Source organism: Zootoca vivipara, chromosome 5 (genome assembly GCF_963506605.1).
Source record: "Zootoca vivipara chromosome 5, rZooViv1.1, whole genome shotgun sequence".
Lineage (NCBI taxonomy): Eukaryota > Metazoa > Chordata > Lepidosauria > Squamata > Lacertidae > Zootoca > Zootoca vivipara.
Genome location: NC_083280.1, coordinates 56,786,115 through 56,812,346, shown reverse-complemented (window position 1 = coordinate 56,812,346; position 26,232 = coordinate 56,786,115). Strand labels below are relative to the sequence as shown.

General features: G+C 41.3%; 2 protein-coding genes across 3 annotated transcripts in view; one reads left to right on the top strand and one right to left on the bottom strand.

Moving 5' to 3' along the window:
- Window positions 1-17,822, bottom strand: part of ABRAXAS2 (abraxas 2, BRISC complex subunit) — a 32,515-nt gene extending 14,693 nt beyond the window's left edge. Inside the window, exons 1-7 of the mRNA XM_035137743.2 lie at window positions 17,381-17,822; window positions 10,166-10,256; window positions 9,489-9,525; window positions 7,443-7,509; window positions 3,090-3,280; window positions 1,353-1,472; window positions 358-442 (exon numbers count right to left, since the gene is read on the bottom strand). Coding sequence (XP_034993634.1) covers window positions 358-442; window positions 1,353-1,472; window positions 3,090-3,280; window positions 7,443-7,509; window positions 9,489-9,525; window positions 10,166-10,256; window positions 17,381-17,452 — 663 coding nt within the window. The 5' untranslated portion in view covers window positions 17,453-17,822. The remainder of the gene's footprint in view (window positions 1-357; window positions 443-1,352; window positions 1,473-3,089; window positions 3,281-7,442; window positions 7,510-9,488; window positions 9,526-10,165; window positions 10,257-17,380) is intronic.
- Window positions 17,823-17,897: 75 nt separating this feature from the next.
- Window positions 17,898-25,524, top strand: EEF1AKMT2 (EEF1A lysine methyltransferase 2). Of its 2 annotated transcripts, none has more exons than XM_035137745.2 (6): window positions 17,898-18,178; window positions 19,663-19,728; window positions 20,297-20,411; window positions 23,249-23,356; window positions 24,378-24,594; window positions 25,201-25,524. In XM_035137745.2, exons 1-6 carry the CDS (start codon window positions 18,126-18,128, stop codon window positions 25,299-25,301), a joined length of 660 nt encoding a protein of 219 aa, XP_034993636.1. In that variant the 5' UTR covers window positions 17,898-18,125; the 3' UTR covers window positions 25,302-25,524. The 2 variants fall into 2 exon arrangements, with proteins under 2 accessions (XP_034993636.1, XP_034993637.1); XM_035137746.2 differs by having other exon boundaries at window positions 17,900-18,178; window positions 25,204-25,524.
- The last annotated feature ends 708 nt before the right edge of the window (window positions 25,525-26,232 follow it).

Genomic DNA, 26,232 nt, shown 5'->3' with positions numbered 1-26,232 from the left:
AAAGCCCTTCAGCAGAATGCAGCCGCAAAGATTCAGCATTTTGCCCATGCATATCCTAAAGTGAGATCTGGACATAGGACAATTTGGCCTATCTCCTTGACAGCTACTTTCAGTCTTAAAGCAGGGAAAACTTGTAATAGACAATTATCACCTACAATTCTTATGCTAGAAATTTCTGTTCTATTAAGCATTATTAACTAAATATCTTAATTAGCTGATTTGACTTAATATAACTTAACTATTCACAATGTAAGTTGTTTGTGTAACATTTAAATTCGAAATGAACGTTTTACTGTAGCTTTGCATTAATAAGCAGAAAGTTGCCACAATAAATACAGAACATTAAAGAAGAGTTACCTGTGCTTTTTCTTGAAGTGCATTATAAACCTGATATATAGCCCTGATGTCCTTCATCACACCATCTTTATCAAAAAAAGCAGTACTAAAAATACATCAGAAATAATGAGTTAGAAATGGGAAAATCCTGCTTTTCCAATATGTATTTTACCCTTCAAAAGGGTTTACCTTTCAGAGCCATACTCCAGGAAGCAAGGCCTGGGCTGCTGAAGCTGTCCGAAAACCAAAGGATAGCATCTATGATGCACCCTGGACTGACACAAAGCTCTTTGATGCAGCAGAGGTTTCGATTTGCAGAAAAATGAGGGAGGCATTTTTTGTCAATTCCATTTCCCCCTGCAGTTCTGTGTGCCACTGCACATGTTGCTCCAAAGGGTCCCCAATCCAAGCAAATTGGCCAGGGGCTGAGGTTTTGCAGAGGAGAGGGAAATCGGCAAAAAATGCCTCCTTCCCTGTTCCATTGATGGAAACTAGATCAAAGAGCCTTCCATCAAGTAAAAAGACACCAGTAGATACAATCCAAAGTTACTTTTGCACAACCTGATGTTATATTAACAGGAGATAAACGTTTATTCCACAAAGTAAATAGATCAAATATTTATTGCACACAAAACAAACAAAAACAAAAAAATAAACCATGACAAACTAAAAGCCAACAAGGAGCCTCATTTAAGCCAATGAATGTCCTACACATGGAGATCTTCTACAGTTAACCTTGGTCACATTAACATTGCTAACCTCGGTCACATGAACATTGCTTTTCTTGATAATTTGCTTTATCCCAAATAAAGTTTTTGACTTATTTTTCTGCTTCTCTGTACTGTTTAAAAAACAGCAGTCATTAAACAGAATCAGATATTCAAGAATGCTCTAGATCTGCTCCTGGTGATATCTAACAGTCATGATAACTGAAATCAATGGATCCACTGCAAGTGTGACTAAGTTTGCGATCACATGCATTTATGGCATTTGTTACATATTAAAACAATGCTCACCCATGCTCCTTAATAACTTTGGTATAATTTTGGGAAGTATTTGGCACTGAAGAGACCTTGTATTCCTGTTGGCTTGTGTTGCCTAGATTAGGAATAGTAAGTGACACTCTTTGATTATACCTGCAGAAAAGGTTTAGAAATATGAGGTTACTTTCTGTAATGTTATTTCCCTACAAGAGATTCCAGTCATAATAATATCACCCAGGAGAGCCTATTGCCTTACTACCTCCCCACAATGATTAGGGTTTCAAAAAGCTACAATTAAGAAGGAAATATAACCTAGCAGTTCGAAAGCATGCCAAAAGTGCAAGTAGATAAGTAGGTACTGCTCCAGCGGGAAGGTAAATGGTGTTTCTATGTGCTGCTCTGGTTTCAGTGTTCCATTGCGCCAGAAACAGCTTAGTCATGCTGGCCACATAACCCAGAAAAACTGTCTGCAGACAAATGCCGGCTCCCTCAGCCTGTAAAGCGAGATGAGCGCCACAACCCCAGAGTCGTCTGCGACTGGACTTAACTGTCAGGGGTCCTTTACCTTTTTTTACTTTAACATACCAGTTATGATCTTAAGTGCTGATACCCGAACAAGCCATGAGCAGTAAGTAAAGACCCTAGGTTACAACTTGCAGCTTGCTCCTAGTAGTACACGAAGACCAGGGGAGAAATGCAGCACTCATTTCTCTCAAGGCACCAGCATACTTGCTTATACGCAGTAAGCCATAGCTTGCTGTACATGCAAACCAGACCATTAAAGGAATGCAACCTAGCTTTTGTTCACCAAACTATAAAATATAACTAACTCACTGCTGTAAAATGTTAATGATGGCTATATAAGAAAGAGGTTATTTATTACCCACCACCACTAGAACCAAATAGTTTTTTTCTAAATAGCTTTTTTTAAAAAAAGGTGAAGCATAATATTTAATTCTTAGTCACATTGATTAAAGCTGTTTCCCACTGCTACAGTTTTAGATGATTGCTCAATTAATTAAAGTTTGCAGTCCTACATGCAAGTACAACCAGATCAGCTATAGAAAGCCAATTTGTGATTGGGTCATTTTCATGTCTCTCAAATATTTTAGTTTCTAGTTACTCTTGTGGGCCACAAAATATTTTTAACAAAAAGACAGCAGAATATTTTACTAGCAGATATATTGAGAATACAGTTTTCAACAACAACAACAACAATATATTTGTACCCCACCCATCTAACTGGGTTGCTCCAGAATAAACTACTACAATGTGTCATCCAATAATAATTCTTACAAATTCCTACATTATATTTTCCATATACAGGCAATGACCAATTAACCGATGGCACATGCATACACAGCACTGAACCCAGAAGTGACCCGAAAACATCACTAAATGAGTCACTAAAAGGGTAGAACAGGGTGCGGGGCGCTTATACATGTTCTGCTGATGCATGCTGGGGCTAGAAACAGAACCCCTGTGCAAAGTGATGATTGACTGTAACCCCCCCTTTCTGGATATATTACTCAGCAGTTTTGTATAATTAGGGGGACATCAGGACAACTTCCACAGAAGAGCATATACTTCTGGATTTTGTCTGTGAATTATGTCATCTGGTACAATACACACCAAATATTTAGAACTTGAAGCACCTGAAACACGCAGATGAAAAGCAACTTGCACATCATCTGTGACTATTACTTTTTTAAATAAAAAAATCATTAAAATGGACAAACAGTTCCCCTCCACATCTTAAAAACTGTTTACCTTCGGTTTGGTCTAAAGAGAACATATTCTAAAGCATGTGTTGAGTTATTTGCAGTTGAGATGAAACTGAAGAGAAGGAAGACAAGATCAGGCACTCCAAGAATCTGTGTCAGCTGTTTATGAATGATGTGTTCTCTATATGACATTTGTTGCTGGGTGTTTCTCCTAAATCTGTACCATCCAATAACGTTCTACAATAAAGATTGAGTTGAGGAAGTATTAACTGAAGGATAAAAATGGCATCTCAAAAGTACATCCAATATAGATTAATTATAAAGTCCCAACATGATGCCAGAATTCTTAAGCATAATTATTCTAATCAAAGAAATAAATGGCATTCTACAAGATAGCATTGTTGCAATCTAGAGAAAATCGAATCCCTTCATGTTACCATCAATCCCATGCTTCAGAAAATATTACACTTTGCAGTGTCAGGAAAACCTGTTTCAGAGACAGCAGATATTATTACTGAAGTACATTCAATTTAACCTGCATGCTTCTTATCACATGATACCTAAAAGCTTCTTTTCCCTCAAGTCATTATGTTTTTCTACTGTTTAAGTAAAATCTCTTTTTGTTGCAAACCCTTTTACACCTGAGGGCCACATTCAAAGTTATCCAATGCTCTGAGGACCGCATGACACACACACACTCTCTCTGTCTCTTTCATATACTGCAGGGGAGGGAAAAATCTCATCTTTGAGTTGTTCTGGGTAAAGAGAATAAAAGCTCTCAGCTCACACTACTGCAGCAATGCAATGGGGCTCAAGAGCGTCCACTTTCCTTGCTTATCAGATCTGCATTCTCATCATCAACTGATCTGGACAAAGAGGTTGAAACCTCTCTTGTCACACCAGCTTGATGGGGCTCAAATGCAACACCTCCCTTTCCCAGTTTAAAAACAGTAATTAAAAATGCACCATCAATGCAGCCAAATTGTTGAGGGGTGTGGGGAGCTGCTAGAAGTGGTCTGCAAAGCCAAATATAGTCACTATCAACCTCTGTTGTAGATACTAACAGTACTAAGATACTACAAAATTTCCCTTCTTCAAAACTGAAGTAAGAAGAATAAATAAAAAAGTGTTATTGTATATTTAACTGTGTACAATAATTCCTACAATTATTTAGATCTTACTTGAAAGGAAACAAAAAAAACCCTCTCTATATTTCAAAGAGAACGGAAAACATTTTTTCCCATTAAAGCCACAGGAAAGATGAAAGGGATGAGGAAGTTCCACCCAATTATCAGCCATAACTGAGAGTTAGGCTGCTGATTGTTATGAACCACCAAGTCCCTTTTAATGTCATTGGCAAAGATTTTTTTTCCCCCCCTTTCATTGTAAAAAGAAATTTAGAAAGATATAGAACAAAACACAAGGTATGGCAGTGCCCCAGTGAACTAGCGAGTACAATAAAAAAAATTGCATGAAGAGAAAAACCAACTACAATTCTAAAAAAATTCTTTCCACACTGTTGAGTGCTGACCACATGAGTTAGAAGTAAAGCTCTACTGTGGCTAGACTCCTTTGGTGGGAAGTTACAGAAAAGTGGTGCTAGAAAACCTATTTCCCAAAAGAAGTATTGGGAAATTCCTTGGGGTTATATCCTACATCTCATCCTATTTAACATTGACATGAAACTGAATTCAGTCAACCAAAGAGAGCAACAACTACAAAAAAGTTAACATTTAGAAAATTCTTCTTCACCAGTCCTACAGGATTCAGAGAGATTGAGAGATGGCTTAGAGCAGTGTTTCTCAACCTTTTTTGGGCCAAGGCACACTTGTTCCATGAAAAAAATCTCGAGGCACACCACCATTAAAAAAGTTAAAAAATTTAACTCTGTGCCTATATTGACTATATATAAAGTAATTCTATTGAATTAAGGCAGCAGTTTATAATAATATAATAAAGACATTATTAATTTCAAATATTTGTGCTGCCATGTCAAAGTCCCATATAAAATATGATTATTAATACATACTTATTTACATACACACTTCAGGACTCCCCCCAAAAAGGCCCTATTGTTATGAAATCTCATGTTCAGATAAGGGAATTCTTTTGTCAAAACCACAGGGCCATAACTCTATAGGAATGGAATTATGACCCTGTGGTTTTGACAAATGAATTGAACTGAAATAGTAATAGTGAGACTTAAATATTCATAAGAATAGGGCTTTTTTGCAATTTGGAAAGTGACAAGGAAATGCATTGAAAAGTGTGTGGTAAACAAATTAATACCAGGAAGACCAACACCCAACAAACAAATCAGAATAAATGCAAACTAATGTTCATTGTTGTGTAACTGCCCACAAACAAGTTGGAACAAATGTTCAGTAAACATTATAACCTCTGCATAAACTTTGTGGAATAAAATCAAGATGAATACTTTAAAAAAAAGATATTTAGAGGTGACCTTTGCATACGTGCCAGTGAAATCAACTACTAATTAACATCTAATACGTCATCAACAAATACAATAAAAAAGGAGAGCTAAAGAGGAAATATGAGAAGTTCAGTATGGGAGGCAGTGGCGCTTGAGACAACGAAGCATCTGATCAGAAATATCAGTTGGGTGATGCAGAAATGGGAGTGAAAGGGAGAGAGAACTAAGCTTTAACCTCTGTGTACAGGTGGCCCTGGGAAAGTGGTCACTCAGTGTGTGGAGAGAAGAGCAGAAAACAACAAGAGATCCCTGAGGCAGGCCCCTCAACAATTTCATGCCTGCGGCTGCCCAAGATTTATACAGTACAAGTACATCATTTTAACACTGTCACTGTTTTTTTGTCTCTTACTGGGGGGGGGGCTCCCCTTGGGAAGCCATGCCAGCCCCAATCCTCCTTGAGCATGCCAAGAATGCAAAAACGGAGAAAAAGCCAGGTCTCCCTTGGTGGCTCTTCTCTCCTCCCCCCACCCCAGCATCCTGCCCTGACACCAGGAAGCAGCAATCTCCCCAGCTGTGGACAACGCTGTCCTCCCCCCGCACCAAGAGCCACCGGGACTAGTAGCCGCGGCCGGCGCCGGGCAGTCCCATCCAGGGAGCAGCTGGCCCCGTGGACTTCTGAGGGGAGCACAGCCAGAGGCTTCTACCGCCTCCTGCCCTATTGCACCTTACAAAAGCGGCGTCTGGGCTTTCGCCTGCCGGCGCTCTGCACACGCTCAGAGGCCGCGCACATCTGTCTCTCTCTCTCAACGGGAGTGGGGCGGCGAGAAGGCGGGCAGCTGGGCAGCGAGCGGCAGAGCCTCGGCTACAGGTTGGGCGGGTGGCGCAGCTCCGGGAAGGCTGCGCACGAGAAGGGGCCCCCGTCCTCCAGGTACTGCAGCCGGCGCAGCACTGAGCCCGGAGGCGGTGAAGCGGAAGGAACGGGAGGCTCGCCCATTGCCGCGGCACCCAGACTTGAATCGCCTCAGTCCCGTCAGTCCCGGCCTGGTGGGCGGAGCCACTCGCCGCCTTCTCCCCGTGCGCGCGGAGAAGAGCACCTCACCTTCTGCAGGACTCCTCGCCAAAGAGGCCGCTCACTCCCGTGCCGACCAAGCCCCGGGCGCCGCCAGCAAGAGGAGCGAGACGAACAGCAGCAGGCCATGGTGGTGGCTGTTTAGAGCTGCGCTCGCCCCGCCCCCGTCGTGACCCGGCCGGCTTCCTTTCCGGCGGGTCAGCGCCCCAATGGCGGCCGCCAATCACGTGTCAGGGCAGCAAATCGCCCTTCTCGTCGCCAGCGTCTTGCGGCACACCAGCCGTTGTCTCGCAGCACAGTACTGTGCCGCGGAACAGCGGTTGAGAAACGCTGGCTTAGAGCAGGGTTGGCCAACTCCCAAGAGACTGCGATCTACTCACAGGGTTAAAAACTGGCAGTGATCTACCCCCATTTTTGGGGTGCATGGCAAAGATGTGTTCTTTTAGGGAGGAGGAAAGCCCCAGTTTTTTTGAGGTGCAGGACAAACAAGTTGAGCTTTCTTTAGGCGAGCGGAAGTTGTTGAGCTTCTTTGGGGGGAGATCTACCGGTGATCTACCACAGATGTCCAGTGATCTACCGGTGGATCATGATCTAACTGTTGGACATGCCTGGCTTAGAGGAAAGACAGGTGGCAGAGCTCCCCATTATCAGTTACCTGTGAATGCTCATTGCGATACTTTCCCTTTTATTTTTTACATATCCTTTTCACACATGGTGTGTGAGTGTATGTGCATGCAGATTGGCCACAAACACTTGGGACAAAAAAGGTTAGCCATGCCTGGTCTAATATTTAACATATTTCCATTCATAATTTTTAATGATAAAATGTTAGTTACTTTTTCTTCAGGCCTTACTGGTAGCACACAGAAAAAATTAAAAAAGAAGTGCAGACTTACTTTTCTCTGATCTTTAAGAATCCGATCCAAATTCTCTTCATTGACTTTGCCCGCATAGTCATAAAAGCTTAAGAAAAAATTAGGTTTGGCTTAGAATCAAGTCAGTGATGTTTAGTGGAATAAAATGTAATATACTGTAAAGGTGTATCTGAGGCTGCTTATTCACTACATCCATAAACAATTAAACCTCATAGAAAAATATTATGGGGCAGTTAAACAGCTAAGTTATTAAAAATAACATGTACCCCTGAAAAAAGTTTGCTATTAAATGTCAAGTTTCACAAGTAACAAATCTACCACTAATGTTTATAAAAATTATCTCAACTAGCTCTTGCTCACATGCCTAAGGGACAGGAGTTCACCTGCAGAAGCAGCATTCAAGACCAAAGCATACGTTTTTGGGTTGGAATATTGCTTAGGGTTTTTTTCTGTTGGGGGTGGGATTATTGCTGTTTCTGATATTATTATTTTTTGTATCTTTATTTTAGATCTTAATATGATTTATGTGGAAATTGCTTAATTTGGTTGTATTTTTTATTGATTGTTTATGTAGGTATGTATGTTTCCTTTTGTTAGAAGCAGATGCTTACACTGTAGATCATTGTCAGTCTGTACATGCTATGTATCCATTCAACACATAATGGGCAAAGGAGTTGTGTGTAGACAGCGGTTTAGTATGGACCAGGCATATACATTTATGTGCAAGTACCATAAGCCTTATACACTTTTATCTGTGTGGGTATTAGATGTACTGGATAAGCAGAGCCTAATCTCTATTCAAACTAAACACTGTAAGACAGGAGGAACAATTAAGTAAGGCAAACACACCCAGTATGCAAGTATCCATACTCAAAATACCCAGTGTGTGTAGAATAAACATATAAAACATGCATTTTTAGAGATTATATAATGAGATTTATAAGGCATGTCTTTGAAATGAAGATGCATTTCAGTTATTATCAGATAGCATTTTTATCTCCCTAAAAGCAGTTCCAAACAATTACCATAACTTTCTTAGTTAACATGAACATCACATATTTATTTATATCAGTATCAAGCTGGAGCTGTCATTTAACTGAACATACATAGTAACTAAAATCCACAAATTTCTACATCTGAACAGAAACTTAAGTATATCCTGTATTAGAAAATGACATTCCTCCTAGACTTATCTGCCAAATTCTTAGCCTCTTTGTAGAGGAAGTTTACAGTTCATGACACCCATTGACAGGGGTCAGTCTAATAAAGAAAATTTCTTTTTAAAGTATTGGAACACTAAAGGCACAGTAAAATAGGCATATATTCCAACCATGTTAGTTTCTTATTTCACACAGCAAAACGAAGCCTATTCTTATACAGAACTAACAATGTCAAAGGTTGCATTTGTCTTAAAGTAAATCACTATCAGATGCTGTGCATTGTGTACAAATTCTTATTCCTGTACATGTTTAAGTAAAAGAAGAGGTCTAAACTCCACTGACAACAACATTATATAATCTGAACTGAATTTATAACTTGTTTTTGTATATATAGACGCCTATTGCTTTCAGCTTTCAACTTTCCTATGTGGAAGTGCTGGTATTTCTAGGATTGGCAGAAAGTTTCAGACAAATTCTGAGAGCCAACATGGTGTAATGGTTACCATTGGACTAGGACCTCAGAGGCTGGGGTTCAAATCCCCACCTGGCAAAGCTCCCTAGATGATCTTCAAGAAGTTAAAAAATTAAAAATTTGTCCAGTAGCACCTTAGAGACCAACTACGTTTGTTCTGGGTATAAGCTTTTGTGTGCATGCACACTTCTTCAGTTACCAAGGCGCATTGATGCATTGCAAATTATGTAAAATAATGTAAACTACATATGGGAGCGCCCAAGTGCATCCAGGATTTATTTTTGTTCTTTATAAATTTCTTTCATAACACCTGTGGTATTGATTTAAATAAAAATAATTAGACTGGATGCTCATTCTGACAGTTATATTAATGCTGGTTTCAGCCCACCTACAATTGGCACAGAGGAAAAAGAAAAAGATGACAAAGTAACTTACCTAAAGAGTTTGGAACAAGGCTCATGATTATGGATATCTGGACCAAGAAATTGACAGTGGAAGTTTCAGTTATACTTTGCATCAAGTGGAAAACTACCAAGATGTACCACACATGTTTTTTCCAAACATCAACCCAAGAGCAAATACCCAATTCCATTTCCCTGAACATACATAGAACATTTCTAATATCAATGAAATTAACCTATACAAGTGTTTTGCTCATTAGTCATATTAATTGTACGATAATCAAATAAAGGACATTATTCTATGGATACTGGAACAACACTTAGCACTTATAAACATGTAGCCGAGCTTCCAGTCCAGTGGCTTCCTTCCCCCTTAGGAATTGAACTGTATTTCAAGCACAAGAAAAAAGTATGTAACTCAGCTGTCTATCTGCTGAACTAGAAAAACATGTACCCAGGTGCAAATGGTCTCATGAAGTAGCTGCTCTTTTCTTAACTACCTGTCTCCAAAGCCCTGAAGTGTACACCTGGGAAATTTCATCATATGCCACAGAAAGTAGAAAATCAAGTAGCAGTAGTGAACAGAGTTCCTGTTGAGAAACTTACCTGACCATTTTTTGATAATTCAAAGCAATAAACATGGGAGTGAAACAAACAAGCAAACAAATGTGGTTCAATTGCAGTGCAAGTTATTAAACTGTAGCTACTTACCAATAACTTGCAGAAATTCAATGTTGCTGATTTGAGAGTCACTAATACTAAACGTCTCCTCTTGCCTTATCTCTCCTAAAAGAAATCCTTCCTATAAAATTGAACAAAAGGATTATGATTAATGACAAAACCTACAATTATACTCCATCATGTTTTATCTTCATGCAGTTTTCGTAACTACATGTAACTGAAATTATTAAGGGCACAATCCAAGGTTGCACAAATTGACTTCTACTCATAGAATAATAGAATCGTACAGTTAGGAGGTACCCCAAAGGTCATCTAGTTCAACCCCTGTAAAGCCGGAATCTCGGCTAAAGCATCCATGACTAATGGCCATCCAACCTCTGCTTAAAAACCACCAAGGAAGGAGAGTATTGCCTCTCATGAGAGTCTGTTCCACTGCCGAACAGCTTTTACTGTCAGAAAGTTCTTCCTGATGTTTAGTCAGAATCTCATTCTTGTAATTTGAAGCCATTGGTTCAAGTTCTACCTTCCAGAGCAGGAGAAAACCAGCTTGTTTCCTCTTCCAGGTGACAGCCCTTGAGATATCTGAAGATATCATATCTCCTCTCAGTCCCCTCAATTCCAGGCTAAACATACCCAGCTTCTTCAACTGTTCCTCATATGGCTTTGTTTCCAGACCCTTGATCATCTTGGTTGCCCTCCTCTGCACATGTTCCAGCTTATCAACATTTTTCTTAAATTGTGGTACCCAGAATTGGACACAGTATTACAGGTGTGGTCTGACCAGGGCAGAATAGAGTGGTATGTCTGGACACCATTCTTCTGTAGATGCAGCCTGGAGTAGAATTAGCTTTTTTTGCTGCTGCATCACACTGTTGACTCATGTTAAGAGTACTAAGACCCCTGGGTCCTATGGGGTTAATAAACTTTTTTTCTGAATCAAAGTGGGCACATTTTCTAGCTGGGGTCATTCCAGGGTTGTGCATGTGTGAGCAGACTAGACTTCCATTCATGCAGTGGGATAAATTTACTCATCAAAGAGATAGATTGCTAAATCAAAATGCCAGGATGGCTCAATTGTAGCCTCATGCAATAAACTATGTTATATCAAAGACTGTTAAATGTTTTCCCTTTATTTCCTGTTTATTTAAATTACATTTATATTTTGTATATTCATTATGTATACAGTAGTGGAATGCCAAAAAATTCTTCACTGGAATATCACTGAAGTTGAGCGGTTAAGAAATTATTTTGCACACAGTAGGTTGGCTTACCACCACCTCTATTCTCCTCTTATGCAACCAAAATGGCTTCACTAGTATATAATTTCAGTTTCCCTGAATTTGGTCATCCAGACGTAAGACTGTATCACAAACTTGTCAGTTTCAAAACAAGCAAACTTCAAACCATGGGTTTGTTTTCAACCAGAACCCAACAAGCAGCAAAGATTCAGGAAAAAAATTGGGGGGGGGGAGAATGCTGGTTAAGTCCTTCACTTAGCTGAAATAGAGGAGGAAGTCTATGAGCCTGAGGATTTGCTTTGTCTCAGTTCCAGCTTATACACATGGCGCTCAACCATGGTGTGAATGTGGCCAGTGTGTCACATGGGCCCCTGCTGGAAATATTAAGCAGGTTCACAGAGGCAGAAAATTTGGGACCTTTAGATTCTATTTACGGAAGACAGCATTTTCAATTCTTAGCACAGGACTTATGTTTACATCCTATCACATCAAGATTATTTTCTTCCTACAGTGAAGTCAGATGTAACCCAAAAAGGGGCTTAGAAAGATATGAAAATAAGAGCAGGACGATAAAGCTTGCTGAATATAGGAGGTAAAAACACCAGCTTAGAACTTCTCTTGTTCTCTGTAGTCTATCCTAAGTACTGTACACAAATGGAATTTGAAAGTTGGCTTCTTCATTTAACTAATGAAAATAACATGCAAGCTACTTGGTTCTGAAATAATGTACAGAGCAAGCGTTCCACAGATAAAACAGGACTACAAAATGCTATCAGAGAACACAAACCAGCGCATATTTGCAAAAGCTACAATCCAGTAGCTGCATACTGCAAAAAGTAGGCAGAACATTCCTATTTTGGGTTTTGGAACAGCTTGCACTTCAAGAAGCTTGCCTCCCAGAGCAGACAACAGAATTCACTGATCCGAAGTCAAAATTGTTTAAGTTGAAAACAAAAAGTTCATCTGAAGGACAAAAGCTACTGAATTTAGCACACAGATATGTAAATAAGGCATAATGTAACAGAAACCAAGGATACCATTAACTTATTTGTTTGCTATTTATCAACAAGCAAAATGAAATTAAAATAGGCCTGTTTTCCTAAAACAGTCATATTGTTTTACCCAATAAACCACAAGTTTGGGGAATATTGTTTTCCAAATCTATACTCTACCTTGTTAGCCCTTGAAGTAGCTCATATAAACTTAAACCACAATTAATGGTAATCCAAATAACCATTAGAATTCAATTGCAAATTAATTATTTGTTTGAAATGAGAAAAAAACAAAAATTAAAACATTGTATGGTGTTAGGAAAGAGACATAAACTCATTAACAAGAGGAGTCTAAAGATTATAAACAGAAAATGTTACTTTGTTCTTAAGTGCTTCTCCTGTTTTCCCCCCACAGGTGAACAGATTCAATCTATTGGCAGAATATCATAAAGGAATATACATTGAAAATATAACATGAAAATTCTACATGATTTCATGATCATCATTCCAAAAGTACTTTTTTAGGAGGGAAATATTGCTAGTATGTGCCCAAAATAGCAAGAGAATTATGAATGAGCTGCACATGATTATGCTCAATATGCTTACTGTTCAATAAGTCAAAACACATTATGGAACTCCTACTATGGTTTCAATTGGACCAAACAATGCCAATGTGATAAGCATCTCTGATCCCTTCCTCCCTGCCCTTTCTATGCTGCAATTCCTCCATTCCTGTTGGTAAACCAAAGGATACAGATACATGCAAAATGGCAAAATGTATAATTTAAAACATTTTCTAGCCTACCCTGCAACTTCTAAACTCTTAGAGCACCTTACAGGACATTCTAAGAACAATGAGAAGAAGCACATTTCTGCAAGTAGTATAAAAGCAGTAAACTGGGAATAGATGAAAGAGCCATGGCAATTGAATAAGAGTTAACCAGTTTAGGAAGTCTGTGTGAATAAAATGTGTCAGAATCATATAAAGTTTGGCACCCAAGTGAGCCTCCCTGTGAAGAACATTCAGCAACAGAGAAAGCATGGCCGCCACCCCCAATACCTCAAGGACCAGCTCTCCCCATGTGAACCAATCTGGACCCTGTGATTATCATCCAAGGGCAGTCTTTGTGTGTACCCTTCATGGGAGGTCCAGAGGCAAAAAAAGAACAGACATTTTGCATTTTGTGTGGAATGCTCTCCTTGGGAGGTTTGCCTGGAACTGTTGGTACATATCTTTAGGCGCCAAGCAAAAACATTACTCTTCAATCTGGCCTTTGGCTGTTAACTATCTATGGCCTTTTTTTGGAGGTGGTGGTGGTGGTTTATTTTCTTTTTATATAAAAAAATGCTTTGATTTGCCTTCAGCAAGACAAAGCACCCAATAAATTTAGTAAGAATGATATATATACAGGTGGAAACCATTTTGCAATGTTCAATTGGCGTATGACCAGTGTTATAAATTCAAGGTTAGGTGCCAAATGGCTCCTTCAACCAGGATTACAGACTCAAAAACAGAAAGTCTAATTGCCATTTTGGGGCCAGACGGCTAAAAAGTCTTATTTTTCAATACAACTTTTTGGTTCCTGAACAGACAGAATTCTACAGGATGTGGTGCTAGCGTGTGAAAACAGTCAACATCCAAGGATCCCCAGGCATGCACCTCCAGATAGTGGAGATGTCAGGTGCCATCCTGGTGCCTGGGCATCTTCACATGGTCACAAGTGGCCAATAGCCAAGGGCAAAATGTGCCTGGAAAATTTTGAACACTGCCTGTGACTGCTGATGCACATGTCATTTTCGGCCCTGGAAGGAGGAATGGGATGGGCTTATGCTCACTCTGCGACATGTGCAATGACCCAGAACCCAACCCCCACTGTGGAAACAGGGAGTTGCCTGTACAGAAAACTAACTATTGAGATAAGTTAGTGCAGTGTCCCTGATCCCCAACCCAGACAGTTAAACCAGAAGGATACTATCTAGTATCCAAGAACACTGAAAGCTTCCAGGTGGACTCTTTCCTTTCCCCAGTATAAATGTTATCCATCATAGTAAGGACTGTGGTTCCATTGTTAAATCCATCTTGAAATCCACCTGCTCAGTGAAACTGGAAATGCACAGCCATCACATTCTTGAGCATTGTGCTCTAAAAGCAAATATATGTGATTAACCAGTAGTTATGATTGAGGATTCTTATTTGTGGTCTCAACCATCTCTTTTAAGCCACTTTTTCTCACAAGGAGGCTTGTCTCACTTCCTGGCTCCAACCAGTCATTCCTTCTCAATGTTATAAGCCAGGGGGACAAAAAGGAAGGCCATCCTTGAAATCCCCAGCAAAGTAAGTTGGTCTGACATATTCAGAGCATAGCTGCCAAGTTTTCCCTTTTCTCGTGAGGAAGCCTATTCAGCATAAGGGAATTTCCCTTAAAAAAAGGGAGAACTTGGCAGCTATGATTCAGAGACCAAACTGCAGAATTAATGACCTCCAAGCTGAGAAGATAGCTGCAGGTGATTTTATCCTCAACGCAAATATATCCCACTGCACCTCTAAGGGTTTTACAATTACAGTCGTACCTTGTTTTGCAACCGGGATCCGTTCCGGAGCCCCGGCCGCTAGCTGAAAAGGATGCAGGGCAAAGCACTGAGTATGCACGTGCGGAGCGGTTTGCACTTCTGCATGCGCGAGCGGCAAACCCGGAAGTAACCCATTCTGGTACTTCCAGGTTTGCTGCGAACATTCGTCAGAATGGATGCTAGACGAGGTGGACGTTCACGGATGTATTACTGTATCATGTTATGGACGACGTTGAAAGCTACTGTAAGTCCCCAGAAAAATTCTGTTGGTCTACATCAGGAGTCAGCAACCTTTTTCAGCTGTGGGCCAGTCCACTGTCCCTCAGACCATGTGGTGGGCTGGATTATATTTTTTTGGGGGGGGGAATGAACGAATTCTTATGCCCCACAAATAACCCAGAGATGCATTTTAAAAAGAAGCACACATTCTGCTCATGTAAAAACATGCTGATGCCCAGACCACCCATATGCCGGATTGAGAAGGCGATTGGGTCACATCCAGCCCACGGGCCTTAGGTTGCCTACCCCTGGTCTACATACAACAAACTAACAGAATCGTGGTACAGATACATTTTGCCATCATTATTGTCACAGTGGGTCAAAAAATGGGCTCACATGCTGCTACGTTTAAGTCTTCTGCCACTTGAGTTCAAGCTATCGCCAAACTTGTGTACAACTCACAACATGTGGTAGGCTGATAGCATGTGACAGCCCCATGGTTGTAATGGTACCTTTTACCTTGTAATGGTAGCAATGAATTCCAGAGACACACCAACAAAATTTCCAACATAACCGTTGAGAACTTTGCAGAAACAAAAGCCTGTAAATCTTCAACACCACATCAGACTACTGATCAGCTGTACAATAGGATTTCTAATCCATCCTTATTGCCCAGCACCAGTTATACTCAGAACCTGGAGTTGAAAAGGAGATGAAGTCTCTGTGGACTGTAGTTAATACTTCCTGTCAGACCACCTGGCCTAGAACTATCCAGATATTTTGTTATCCGACCATCCATCACCCACTGCATCTCATTCTGCCCAAAAGAACTTCAGAAGGACCCATCTCCCACAGATTTGAGCCTTAAGCTTCTAGAGGTCTTAGTCCATTAGTCCACTTACACCACTATAACCATTACACCACATCAGGAAACACTCAAGACACATACTAAAGCAATGCAACATTGTTAAAGATATTACAGCATCAGTATAATAAAGGTGTGTTGATAAAGAACTTAAGCAAAGAAACACACAAATAAAACACCATCTGCAACTATCTAAAGGATAGACTTAACGACATACCTAGTAGTACTTCTGAAGTGGAACATTCAGAACTTCACCAACTGGTGGGTAGCTTTGTCTCTCAGCTTAAACCATCACTATCTATAGCTTTCACCTAGATTTTTTCATGTCCCTCTCCCCCTCCCCCCCGCCCCACTGGGAGGGTTCTTACCTAGAAAACAAGTAAGTTACATCCAGTATTGTGGGTTCTCAAAATAAAATAAATTTAATTGAAAAACAGCATATTTTGCATTCATTCAATCAATGAATCAATCATTCAGTAGTTTTCAGTTTGCCTCAAGTTTTTGATAATTTAGCATATTTTCCAAATATTTAAATTCCGAATATTTAAATTATTTAAACACAAACATAAACAGTTTAGAACTGTCTAGCTTTGCTGTAACGGCAATTGCATTTGGCATCCATGCATTATCAGGGACACTGCACTAACTTGGTTCAATACTTCTTTCAATAGTTACTTTTATGTACGGGCATAAAACAAAGCACAGGGAAATGTACTATCAGGCTTCACTTGCTCTATTCAATTCTTCTAGCACCCTAACACTGCAGTTTACCACGGCTGAACCCTGTCACTATAAAAAAATATAGTTTTTATTACTACAGTGGCCCTAGTTTCTCTTTTTATTTTACTGCCCCCCTAGTTTCTATTGGTAAACAAAACAGCTTCTATAGATACATCCAACGAGATTTCTTTTACTTTTAACAGATTGTATTATCTCCAAAGCCATTCTCTGCATGTTGCTTAATAAATACCAAGTGAAAGCGCTTAGGGCACCAGGTTGGGGAAAGCTGCATGACGGCTTCACGGGCGGCTTCGTTATCAAGCTCAGCTGTTTTGTATTCCCAGCACGCGTTTTGCTTCCTACCACCTGGAATGGGTGTCTTCCCAAAAGGTCGCGCACTCACCCTGCCATCCCGCCCCCCGCCAAACACAGCTTTCTTCCCCCTCGTATCCCGCTTCCCACGGCGGCTTGGCCCAGGCTACCTGCCGCCCCTTTCAGCCGCGCTCCGCTTCCTCTCGCCGCCTCCCCCTTCATTCCTCTCATGGCCGTTTCCTCTCGCGCAAGGCTTGCTTCCCCTGCCCCCCCGCCCGCGAAGTGTGTGTGTGTGAGGGAGAAACGTCGCCTCACACGGAACACTTACATGGTCGGCGCTACTGTTGGTGCTGTAGTAATAAACGGAACTGAACGTGTAGCCTGAAATGGAAGCCGCCATGATGGAGCCCCACCACCACCACCGCGGCCACCTCCGACGACGGTCCCACAAGCCACCGCACCTGCGCCTCCCCTCGGGCTTCCGGCGAGCGCAGTGAGGCCTCCTGGGAAACGTAGTTTCCCCACGAACCGTTAGAAGCCCATGGGTCTGAGGGAAGAGGCCCTTCAGGAGCACCCGGGGCCTGGCAGTGAAAAGGCGCGGTATAGCGAAATAGCTGTGCGGAGAATGTCAGGATTCGGAGCAAGGCCTTCTTTCATTTCTCATACCGGTAACTGGGGCCAGTGGCCCACCCCCGGTTCCCACCTTTCCGCCAATTACTGTATAGGAAATCTCCCATTGACTGCAATGGAGGTTGAACCGCTTCCTCTTCCCCAGAGCAGAGTTACCGTAGAGAAGAGGTGACGTAATGGGGGCGGGGCATGGTAGGTGTCTCTCTCTCTCTCTCTCTCTCTCTCCCCCTCCCCGCCCTCCTTCCCGGCTTTTCTTCCCGCCGCGGCAACTGTAGCCTCGGCAACAAGCTGGTGGTTCCCAGCCTTACACTCAAAACCCCACAGGAAGAGGTTAAAGGAGCAAGGAAGGGCAGGTCCTCCAGCAGCCTAGAGCGGCAAAGATTAAAGAACTGGGTTGGCAGCGCGCTGCTTCCTATCGCGATCGGGCTGGCCGCCGTTCGGCAATGAGCGCCCGGGAGGAGGAGTTCGGCCCTTCGGCCCTGGGCACCAAAGAGCAGTGAGTGCGCCGCCGCGTGGGGAGCAGCTGGGCTGGAACCACCGCGGGAGGCTTCGCCTTCCCCTCGCGACGTTTGGGCTGAATCCAAATCCCATTGATGGAGCTCGATTCTTCTTGAAGTCTATGGGACTCGACTTGCCTTTACTGCAATGGGACCTCTATTCAGCTTAACCTAGATTGGTCCTAGACGCCCGAATTCAATAAGTCCTTTGGTTCAGGGGCGAAACTGGGTGTCCTGATGATTTGCCGGACTTTCCCGCCACTTGCTTTTAATGATGTGCAAAACATCACCATCATATAAAGGAACGAAAAACCCACCTCGTTATTATTTTATTTTAAAACAACTTCATTTGTTTTTAGACTAACACTTCTTAAAATCGTCAGATGCACGGTTTCAAAAAGCAAAACGGAAACGAGGTTTAAATATTGTCCTATGGGGAAGTGTTGTATTTTTTTTATTTAGTTAATTTGAATTATATGTGAACAGTGGTTGCATTCTGAAATGCACAGCCTTACCTGCCAACTGCATACAAATCGGTGGAAGGGGAAATGTGAAGGTTAAGTTTCTGTTAAATGCAACTCTGTACAAAGTAGAGGAGGGTTACCGTTTGTGTGGCAACTGCCATGGCAATACTGTATGGTTTTTAGTATCGGCCCTATGAATGAATTCAGAGTACTGTAAGTTTATGCATACATGTTGGTAAAGCTTTTGTCGACTGATCTTAATTAAGTTAATACAGGTTCAGGGCCTTTATTGGGCCTAGAATACTCTGGAATGTGTGGTGTAGAAAGGGCACCTAAGGGCATGTGCAGAATCTCACATCTGGGATTGGTATGAGAATTCTAGGTAAAATGTGTGACTACTGTATTAGGCTGGCTTGAACCAAGTGGTATATTTCATTTTAGAAACTAAAAATGTACGGTAAGTTTAGTTTGGATGTGGTATTCCTCTGAAAACTGTGGTGAGGACTCATACGCAGGGAAAGTTATGTTGCGCTCCTGTCCTGTTCACTGGTTTCCCATAGGCAGACTGGTTAATAAGTTTTGCCAGAGGAGCACAACTTCCTTTACTTGCAAATGTTAATTTGCTTACTTTTTGCATATGTAGGTTGTCAGCCAGTGTACCATGGCACCCTGCAGTGACTTGTTTTTAAGGTCTGAAAACATAGTCATTGTAATATGTGGTATATTTTTTTGGGGGGGGACGACGATAAATCATGCAGTGCTCTCCTGTGCATACTTCTAAGGAGGTCCTGCTGCATTCAGCGGTGCTTTTATGTTAGTTGGCATATTCTGCAGCTTCACTGGGACTGGATCAAGTTTTGGATCAGTGGTGGGTAGGGTTAAGGTAAAGGATGGACTCTGGGTTTCTCTGGTAACAGAGTAGCCCCTACTTCCTTATGTAGTCCTTCCTCACTATTGGATTACAAGATACCGTACGAAGCCATTGCAATGTTAACTTTCATGTTGTTTTCTCCCTGTAGTTGGGATGCAGCATATGAACGTGAACTGAAAAATTTTAAGGAAAATGGTGCTCCTGGTGAGATCTGGCAAGTGTCAGTAACAACATAACATGCTGCATTAAATGTTTTTGCATTATTTTCTTTCTAAAAGTGCATGCAATAAAATAAAATTGTACACCTGCTGTTTTGCTTAGAGTACTGGTAATGTGATGCAGAGGTTTTCATTAAAAAATGCCAGCTCGTGTAGGCAAAACCTGTTGCAAATTAAAATAGCTAATTATCATGTGGCATCTGTTTTTTATGTGGGAAATGAATTGCTGGCTACAGTCTGCTTGGTAGAGGCCAATTGTTCATATCCCTGATGTTTGTCAAAAATTGAATAAGTGCGTAGACAAAGTTGCACTGCTGCTTTGTGTTTCTATAGATTACTGGTAAAAAACAACACCAAACCCATCTCATCTTCTGTAATGTTAACCCAGCAGGTTTCAGAGCCATCTGTTCGCTTACAAAATTAAGCCAAACTAACTTGCAATGTGATCTCTCGAGATTGATGCCATCATGAAGTGGATGCATTGCATGAGATTGACAATGTTGGTTTGCCTTTGTTTTGTGTAGTCTAACAGTGTTAGTTACCTGAACCTCTGTTTCTGATTAGGTTTGGTGAAGAAAGCATGACTCGTTTAATTAGATGGATAGAAAAGCAAAAGATACCCCTGGACAGCTCTGTGCTTGACATTGGAACAGGAAACGGTATTCTGCTGGTTGAATTGGTTGGTATTTGTAAATCTGGTGTTTTTGGATGCAAATCTAAAGCTAGTGACAGAGCAAGCAGGAGTTAAAACATTAGTTAAAATGCACAACATCCATGTAATTTAACACTGCAGTGGCCCATCTCCATCTCCATTAATGTACCATAGGAATTCATTCTGAATATGAATGGTTACAGTTCAGTTGCATAAAAATTCTTGTGTATGTGTTTGTCGCTTTAAACATCCAAAAGTTTTTAAACTGCTTTGAGGGTTTTTATTTTACAATCAAGCAGCGTATAAATGCTATGAAATAAATAAATAAAATCTTATCAAAAGAAGCACTACAAAATCAGCCCAGAATATCTAAAATGGTTTCATGTGTTACACTGAATTCTTATTTTATTTCCTTTACCCTACTCTTCCTCTGATGAGAACCTAAGGCAGCTAACAATAAAAATACAGCATTGAAAAATAAAAGAAGAACTGCAGTGCACAATACAACATGCAATCAGTGTTACATTATTATAGTCTCACTCGTTATGTTCCAAAGGCCTGTCTTAAATTGCTGCCTGAATTAACATTTTGTGTGTGTGTGAGAGAGAGTGAGTGAGAGAGAGAGAGAGGTTTTACATCTCCCTTGTATCTGTGATACAAGGGAGTGTCTGTGAAGCTGTCTTCTGGTAAGGTTGATTCAAGACTATGGATGTCACGTAGCACTAGAAAGGCGAAAAATTTATTTCGCACACATTACCACTTCTTTTGTGTCAGTGTTGCCTTTGAAAGAACCCTGTTCTGAGCCAGTTTATGAAATCCACAAATACATCGCGGTAATAGTGCTCTGATGCAACACTCGGTAGTATTTCCAGATTACAGCTTGAACTCACCCATGGAAAGTGTTCAAACTCAGTCAGTTGTGTAGAAATAGTCCTTATGGTCTTTCATGCTTGCTTCCTGAATTTCAGCTCAAATTATCTTTTACATTTGCCCAATATCCTCCAGCTGCTATATTACTAAAAATTCCAAGAACTAGATTACAGCAATAGCTTTATTGGACCAACCAAATCTTACTAGAATAGAATAGATCTTTATTGTCATTGTCCCCTTGCGGGAACAACGTCAGTTGCTGTATCAACTCAGTTAAAACACTCCACATGAATTAAAATACTAGTAAGCACAATACAATACGGAATAGTGAGAAAGTTTTTTTTAGTTCTCCAGAACTTACGGTATATCAGGCAAAATGGTAAACAATACAAGGGGAAGGGGAGACAGAAAAAATGTTGACACCAATAAATGGTCTTATGGTGGAATGTTGCTGGCAGTATTGGACATAGAAATGAAGCTCTGTTAGTTGCATTGCTAAATTTAAGTTGTACCTGCTGCTGCAAAGGAGAAACAAAAGACTGCTGATCCTTCATTTTTTAGAAATACAAAATCTAGTTGTTGCCCAGATCTGTCTTCACCCTTAGGTAAAAGACACCTTGGTAAATGGAAAAAGGAACACTGAAAACTAGATAGCACTTACATTTACAACTAGTGGTTTTCAGCCCGTTTAATAACGGGTGCTAGAACATCCTGGGGTTCGGAGAAGCGCTTGTGCAGCGCTTCTCCGAACCCTGGGACCTGTCCTTGCTGTCGGCGGCCGGGGGACAGGAACGGAGGAGGAGAAAGCGCTGCTTTCTCCTCCTCCGTTCCTCTCCCGCAGCCGCCGAGAGGAAGCAGACATCCCAGGGTTAGGAGAAGCGCTTGCGCAGCGCTTCTCCGAACCCTGGGACCCGTCCTTGCTGTCGGCGGCAGGGGGACAGGAACGGAGGAGGAGAAAGCGCTGCTTTCTCCTCCGTTCCTCTCCCCCAGCCGCCGACAGGAAGGACGCGCGCACTCTTCCCCCCCTGCCTCCTCCAACCGCCGCTCCTCTCACGGGCCAGGGAGGGTTGTGAGGAGGCCTTCGCCGGCCTCCACCCTCGCTTCCCTGACGTGCCCTGCAGTGAGGCTGTGTCCGGCGGGAGTGGCGGTTGGAGGAGGCAGAGGGGGGGGAGAGTGCGCGCGCGCAGTCTCTGCTGTCCAATCCCTGTATCCCTAGCGCACATGCGCAGTGACCCAGGGACACACAGGACAGCTTGGACGCAGGGACAACTTGGACATTATTATATAGGATTCTGGAGCCTAATTTTAAGTGATGGGCCAATATAGCTACCTTTATTTGTTGTGTATATTGTTTCAGTGCTGTAGCTTGGCATGATGTGGCATTTGGTGGGTCCACCCCCCCCCCAATATTTGCAGAGTGAACTGAGTGTGGTTTTGGGATCCCACATGAGATTTCCCCCTTTTTTCTTCTCACATGGAGTGTTATCAGTAATACTTAATGTTCAGCCTTGCCTTTAATGCAGTGAATTAGCCGTTAACAATTCTCTCAACCTAAAAATTGAAATGGAATCTGATTCTTTCATGGGTCCTCTGGAATAAAAGCAGGAATAAATATCAGGAACTATCTTATGGTATAGTGTAGGCCTGAAGCTTGGTTGACTTTTCACAGTGATCTAAGCTAGCTGTGACTATGCAGGACTGAAACATAAGGATCCCACAATGTATATGAAGTTTAGAAGAAAAACAGAGCGAAGGTATTGCATGCATGCACCTGAAATTTAATGCTATAATATCTCCTCTCTTGTAAAATATGTGATGCAGTTCAGCATCTTTGATGCAGAAGTGCATGATCTTTGTTGCATTTTCTTCTATAACTGGCACTGTTTGCTGCCATGTTTCAGTCTTGTATAGATTTTCTTCAAAGTAAATGCCATGAAAATCAACTAGTAAGCCAATGAAACATTTAGGGCTTAATGGACTTTTCCTCTCTTTAGGCCAAATCTGGTTATACCAATCTTACAGGAGTTGACTATTCTTTGCCTGCAGTGCAGCTTTCAAAAAGCATAATGGAAAAAGAAGGGTTGCCTCACATTAAGTTGCAGGTAAGTCTTCATGGGTGCAAAATGATAAGAGGATAGGATAGGATAGGAGGACTTTTCCCTATAAAAAAGGCTAAAATATTGGAATTTCTTAGCTTAGGAAAAAAAATAACTGAGGGATGGACATTTATAAAATTAGGCATGTTGCAGTGAGAGGATAAATAACATTTTTCTTCCTCTGTCATAAAACAAAAGCCTGAGCCCCACCCTCCTTTTGAAAGTTTCAAAAGTTTCCTTGTGTGCTTCCTTACACAGAATTTTGTGCCGCAAGATGTTGCGATGGGCACTAATTTAAATGGCCTTAATATGGGCTTAGACACATTTACTGAGGGAAGGTCTATCATTGGGTGCTGGTCATGAAAACTAAATGGAGTTTCCAAAGCCAGTCTTCAACTGAATACCAAATGTTGAAATTGACACAAATGCCAGGCGAGGCTTTTTGTTTTCACACTTGCCTAGAAGTTTCATTGAACTTAGTGGGACTTTCTTCCGAATAGGTTTGTACTGTGTATGACCCTGGACCAATTACTCCCATATGTGGAGATTGCCTCATCTCTTCTAGACTAAAAAGTGGTGTGAAATGTCTTTTGGCACTACACGGAATACATTGCCTACCAGGTTTTGTTTACACAACCAAGATTCAGAGCTTATTCTTTCAGGGTTGTTGTCCTGTGACCTCAGTCTCCCACGTATGGGGACAGGATCTAGATGTCTCCGTCACATTACGTTGCTGATTTTATGCTGCCTTACGTTGATTTCATGTTTTGTTTCTTTTCATTAGTCTGTATTTTACTGTTCTTATGAGAAATGTTTTGTAAACTGCCCTGTAGATTTTGTTGACGAATGATGCAGCAATATCTAAAAAAGCAAATAAATAAAATATCCCTGAATGCCTGGTTTAGGAGTGTTCTGCACTTATTTTCTTTCTATGATCCTAGGAAGACATGGGCATAGTAAACCTGATAGGAAAATATTAAGTAATGACTGCAGTAAGAGGTTTGACAGCTATAACTACCTTCTACAGGTAGAAGATATTTTAAATCCATCAGATGCTTTATCAGACTTTCAGGTCTGCATTGATAAAGGGACTTTTGACGCAATCAGTCTGAACCCAGACAATGCGGCACAGAAGAGGAAGCAATATGTGAATTCCCTGCACAGAGTGTTGAAGCCTGGAGGCTTTTTCATTGTAACATCTTGTAACTGGACCAAAGAGGAGCTGCTCAAAGAGTTCAAAGAAGGTGGGTGCATGCCTCTCTTTAAGGTATTTTGGATATTAGGATACTAGTGAGAGAGCTTTGTGTCCCGACTTAACCTGCTTATCCTGAGTCGATAGATAGCTAGATAGAGCAACCACTGCAAAGTTGTTCTAGGGCTGATGCTTAATATGCTCAATTGTGTGTGAATTTCTGTGAAGATGGTTTCTGCCTGAATACTTGGAATTCAGATGTACTTTTTGCTAACCTGAGGCATCACAGGCAGGTTGATAGAAGAGAAGGCATTCTTGCAGATAAATTAACCAAGTTTGTATTTACAGAAGGTAAATAGACTTTGGATTTTCAGGTCCCCAAGCTGTTTTCTGATTCGTAATTCTTGACATTGGTGGTTGGGGGAAATTGGAATTGCTGCCATGATAGCAGCCTGTGGTCTGTTTATAATAAGAGGACTAAATCTTACCTTGGCAATATTGGTCAGCGATATAAAACATACCGGTACAAGACTATAGAAAGTGGTAGAGTCTTCTAATTTGTCTGTGCTCTATTTTGAATTAATATAAGTTTAAATAGCTATCCAATAAGGATGTAGCTTAATTTTTTCCTAACACAAGCATTTTTTCTTATGGTTAGCAGGCTTTCTTCTTCTGGAGGAACTGCCAACACCCACATTCTGCTTTGGAGGAAGAACTGGAAACAGTGTAACTGCTTTGGTTTTCCAACAGAAAATATGAAGTTTTCATTTTAGGTGAACTTTGGATAAAGACTTCATTCTAAATTTCACTGACATTTTGTATAAAAAATACAGGTTTCAGAAGCAGCTTTCTCTCAACTACTCCTTATTGCAGTATGTCATTATATCAGCATTTTATACTACCTCAAATAGTGTTGGCGCAAATTAGGAACAGCTACCAATATTACTGATGAGACCACACCCATAAAGGTGATTTAATAAACTGTCCGGCAAAGTCAATTGCAATATGTGCAAAAAGTGAGGTAGGAGAGGGAGGACACTTTGCTGAAGTTTGTAAGTCTCCTGTCCAGGTGGGATTTCCTGGGGGAATTTTTTTGAGTGACAGGACTCCACCACGCTTCCCCATATTGTCGGGGGAATATGGTCACAAATTGCAGCTGCGAACAGATTCATCCTACCCATACACTATTTAATTAAAGCATTTTAATTCTGCTTTTCAGCTGGAAAAGTTATGACAGCAGTTTACAATCTGAAAGACAAAGCATAAAAGGGGGAGAAAAAAGAAAGGGAGGGGGGAAGCAGTATAAGTCTGCTTCCAGGTGGATGGTTCCTGGTGCAACTCAATCACTTCTCTTCCTTCAAAAGCTATAAGCAAATTGCAGCTGGCTTTCCATACTGTTAAGGGACCCAGGTGGCGCTGTGGTTAAACCACTGAGCCTAGGGCTTGCTGATCAGAAGGTCGGCGGTTCGAATCCCTGTGACGGGGTGAGCTCCCGTTGCTTGGTCCCAGCTCCTGTCAACCTAGCAGTTCGAAAGCACGTCAAAATGCAAGTAGATAAATAGGAACCGCTACAGTGGGAAGGTAAACGGCGTTTCCATGTGCTGCTCTGGTTTGCCAGAAGCGGCTTTGTCATGCTGGCCACATGACCTGGAAGCTATACGCCGGCTCCCTCGGCCAATAATGCGAGATG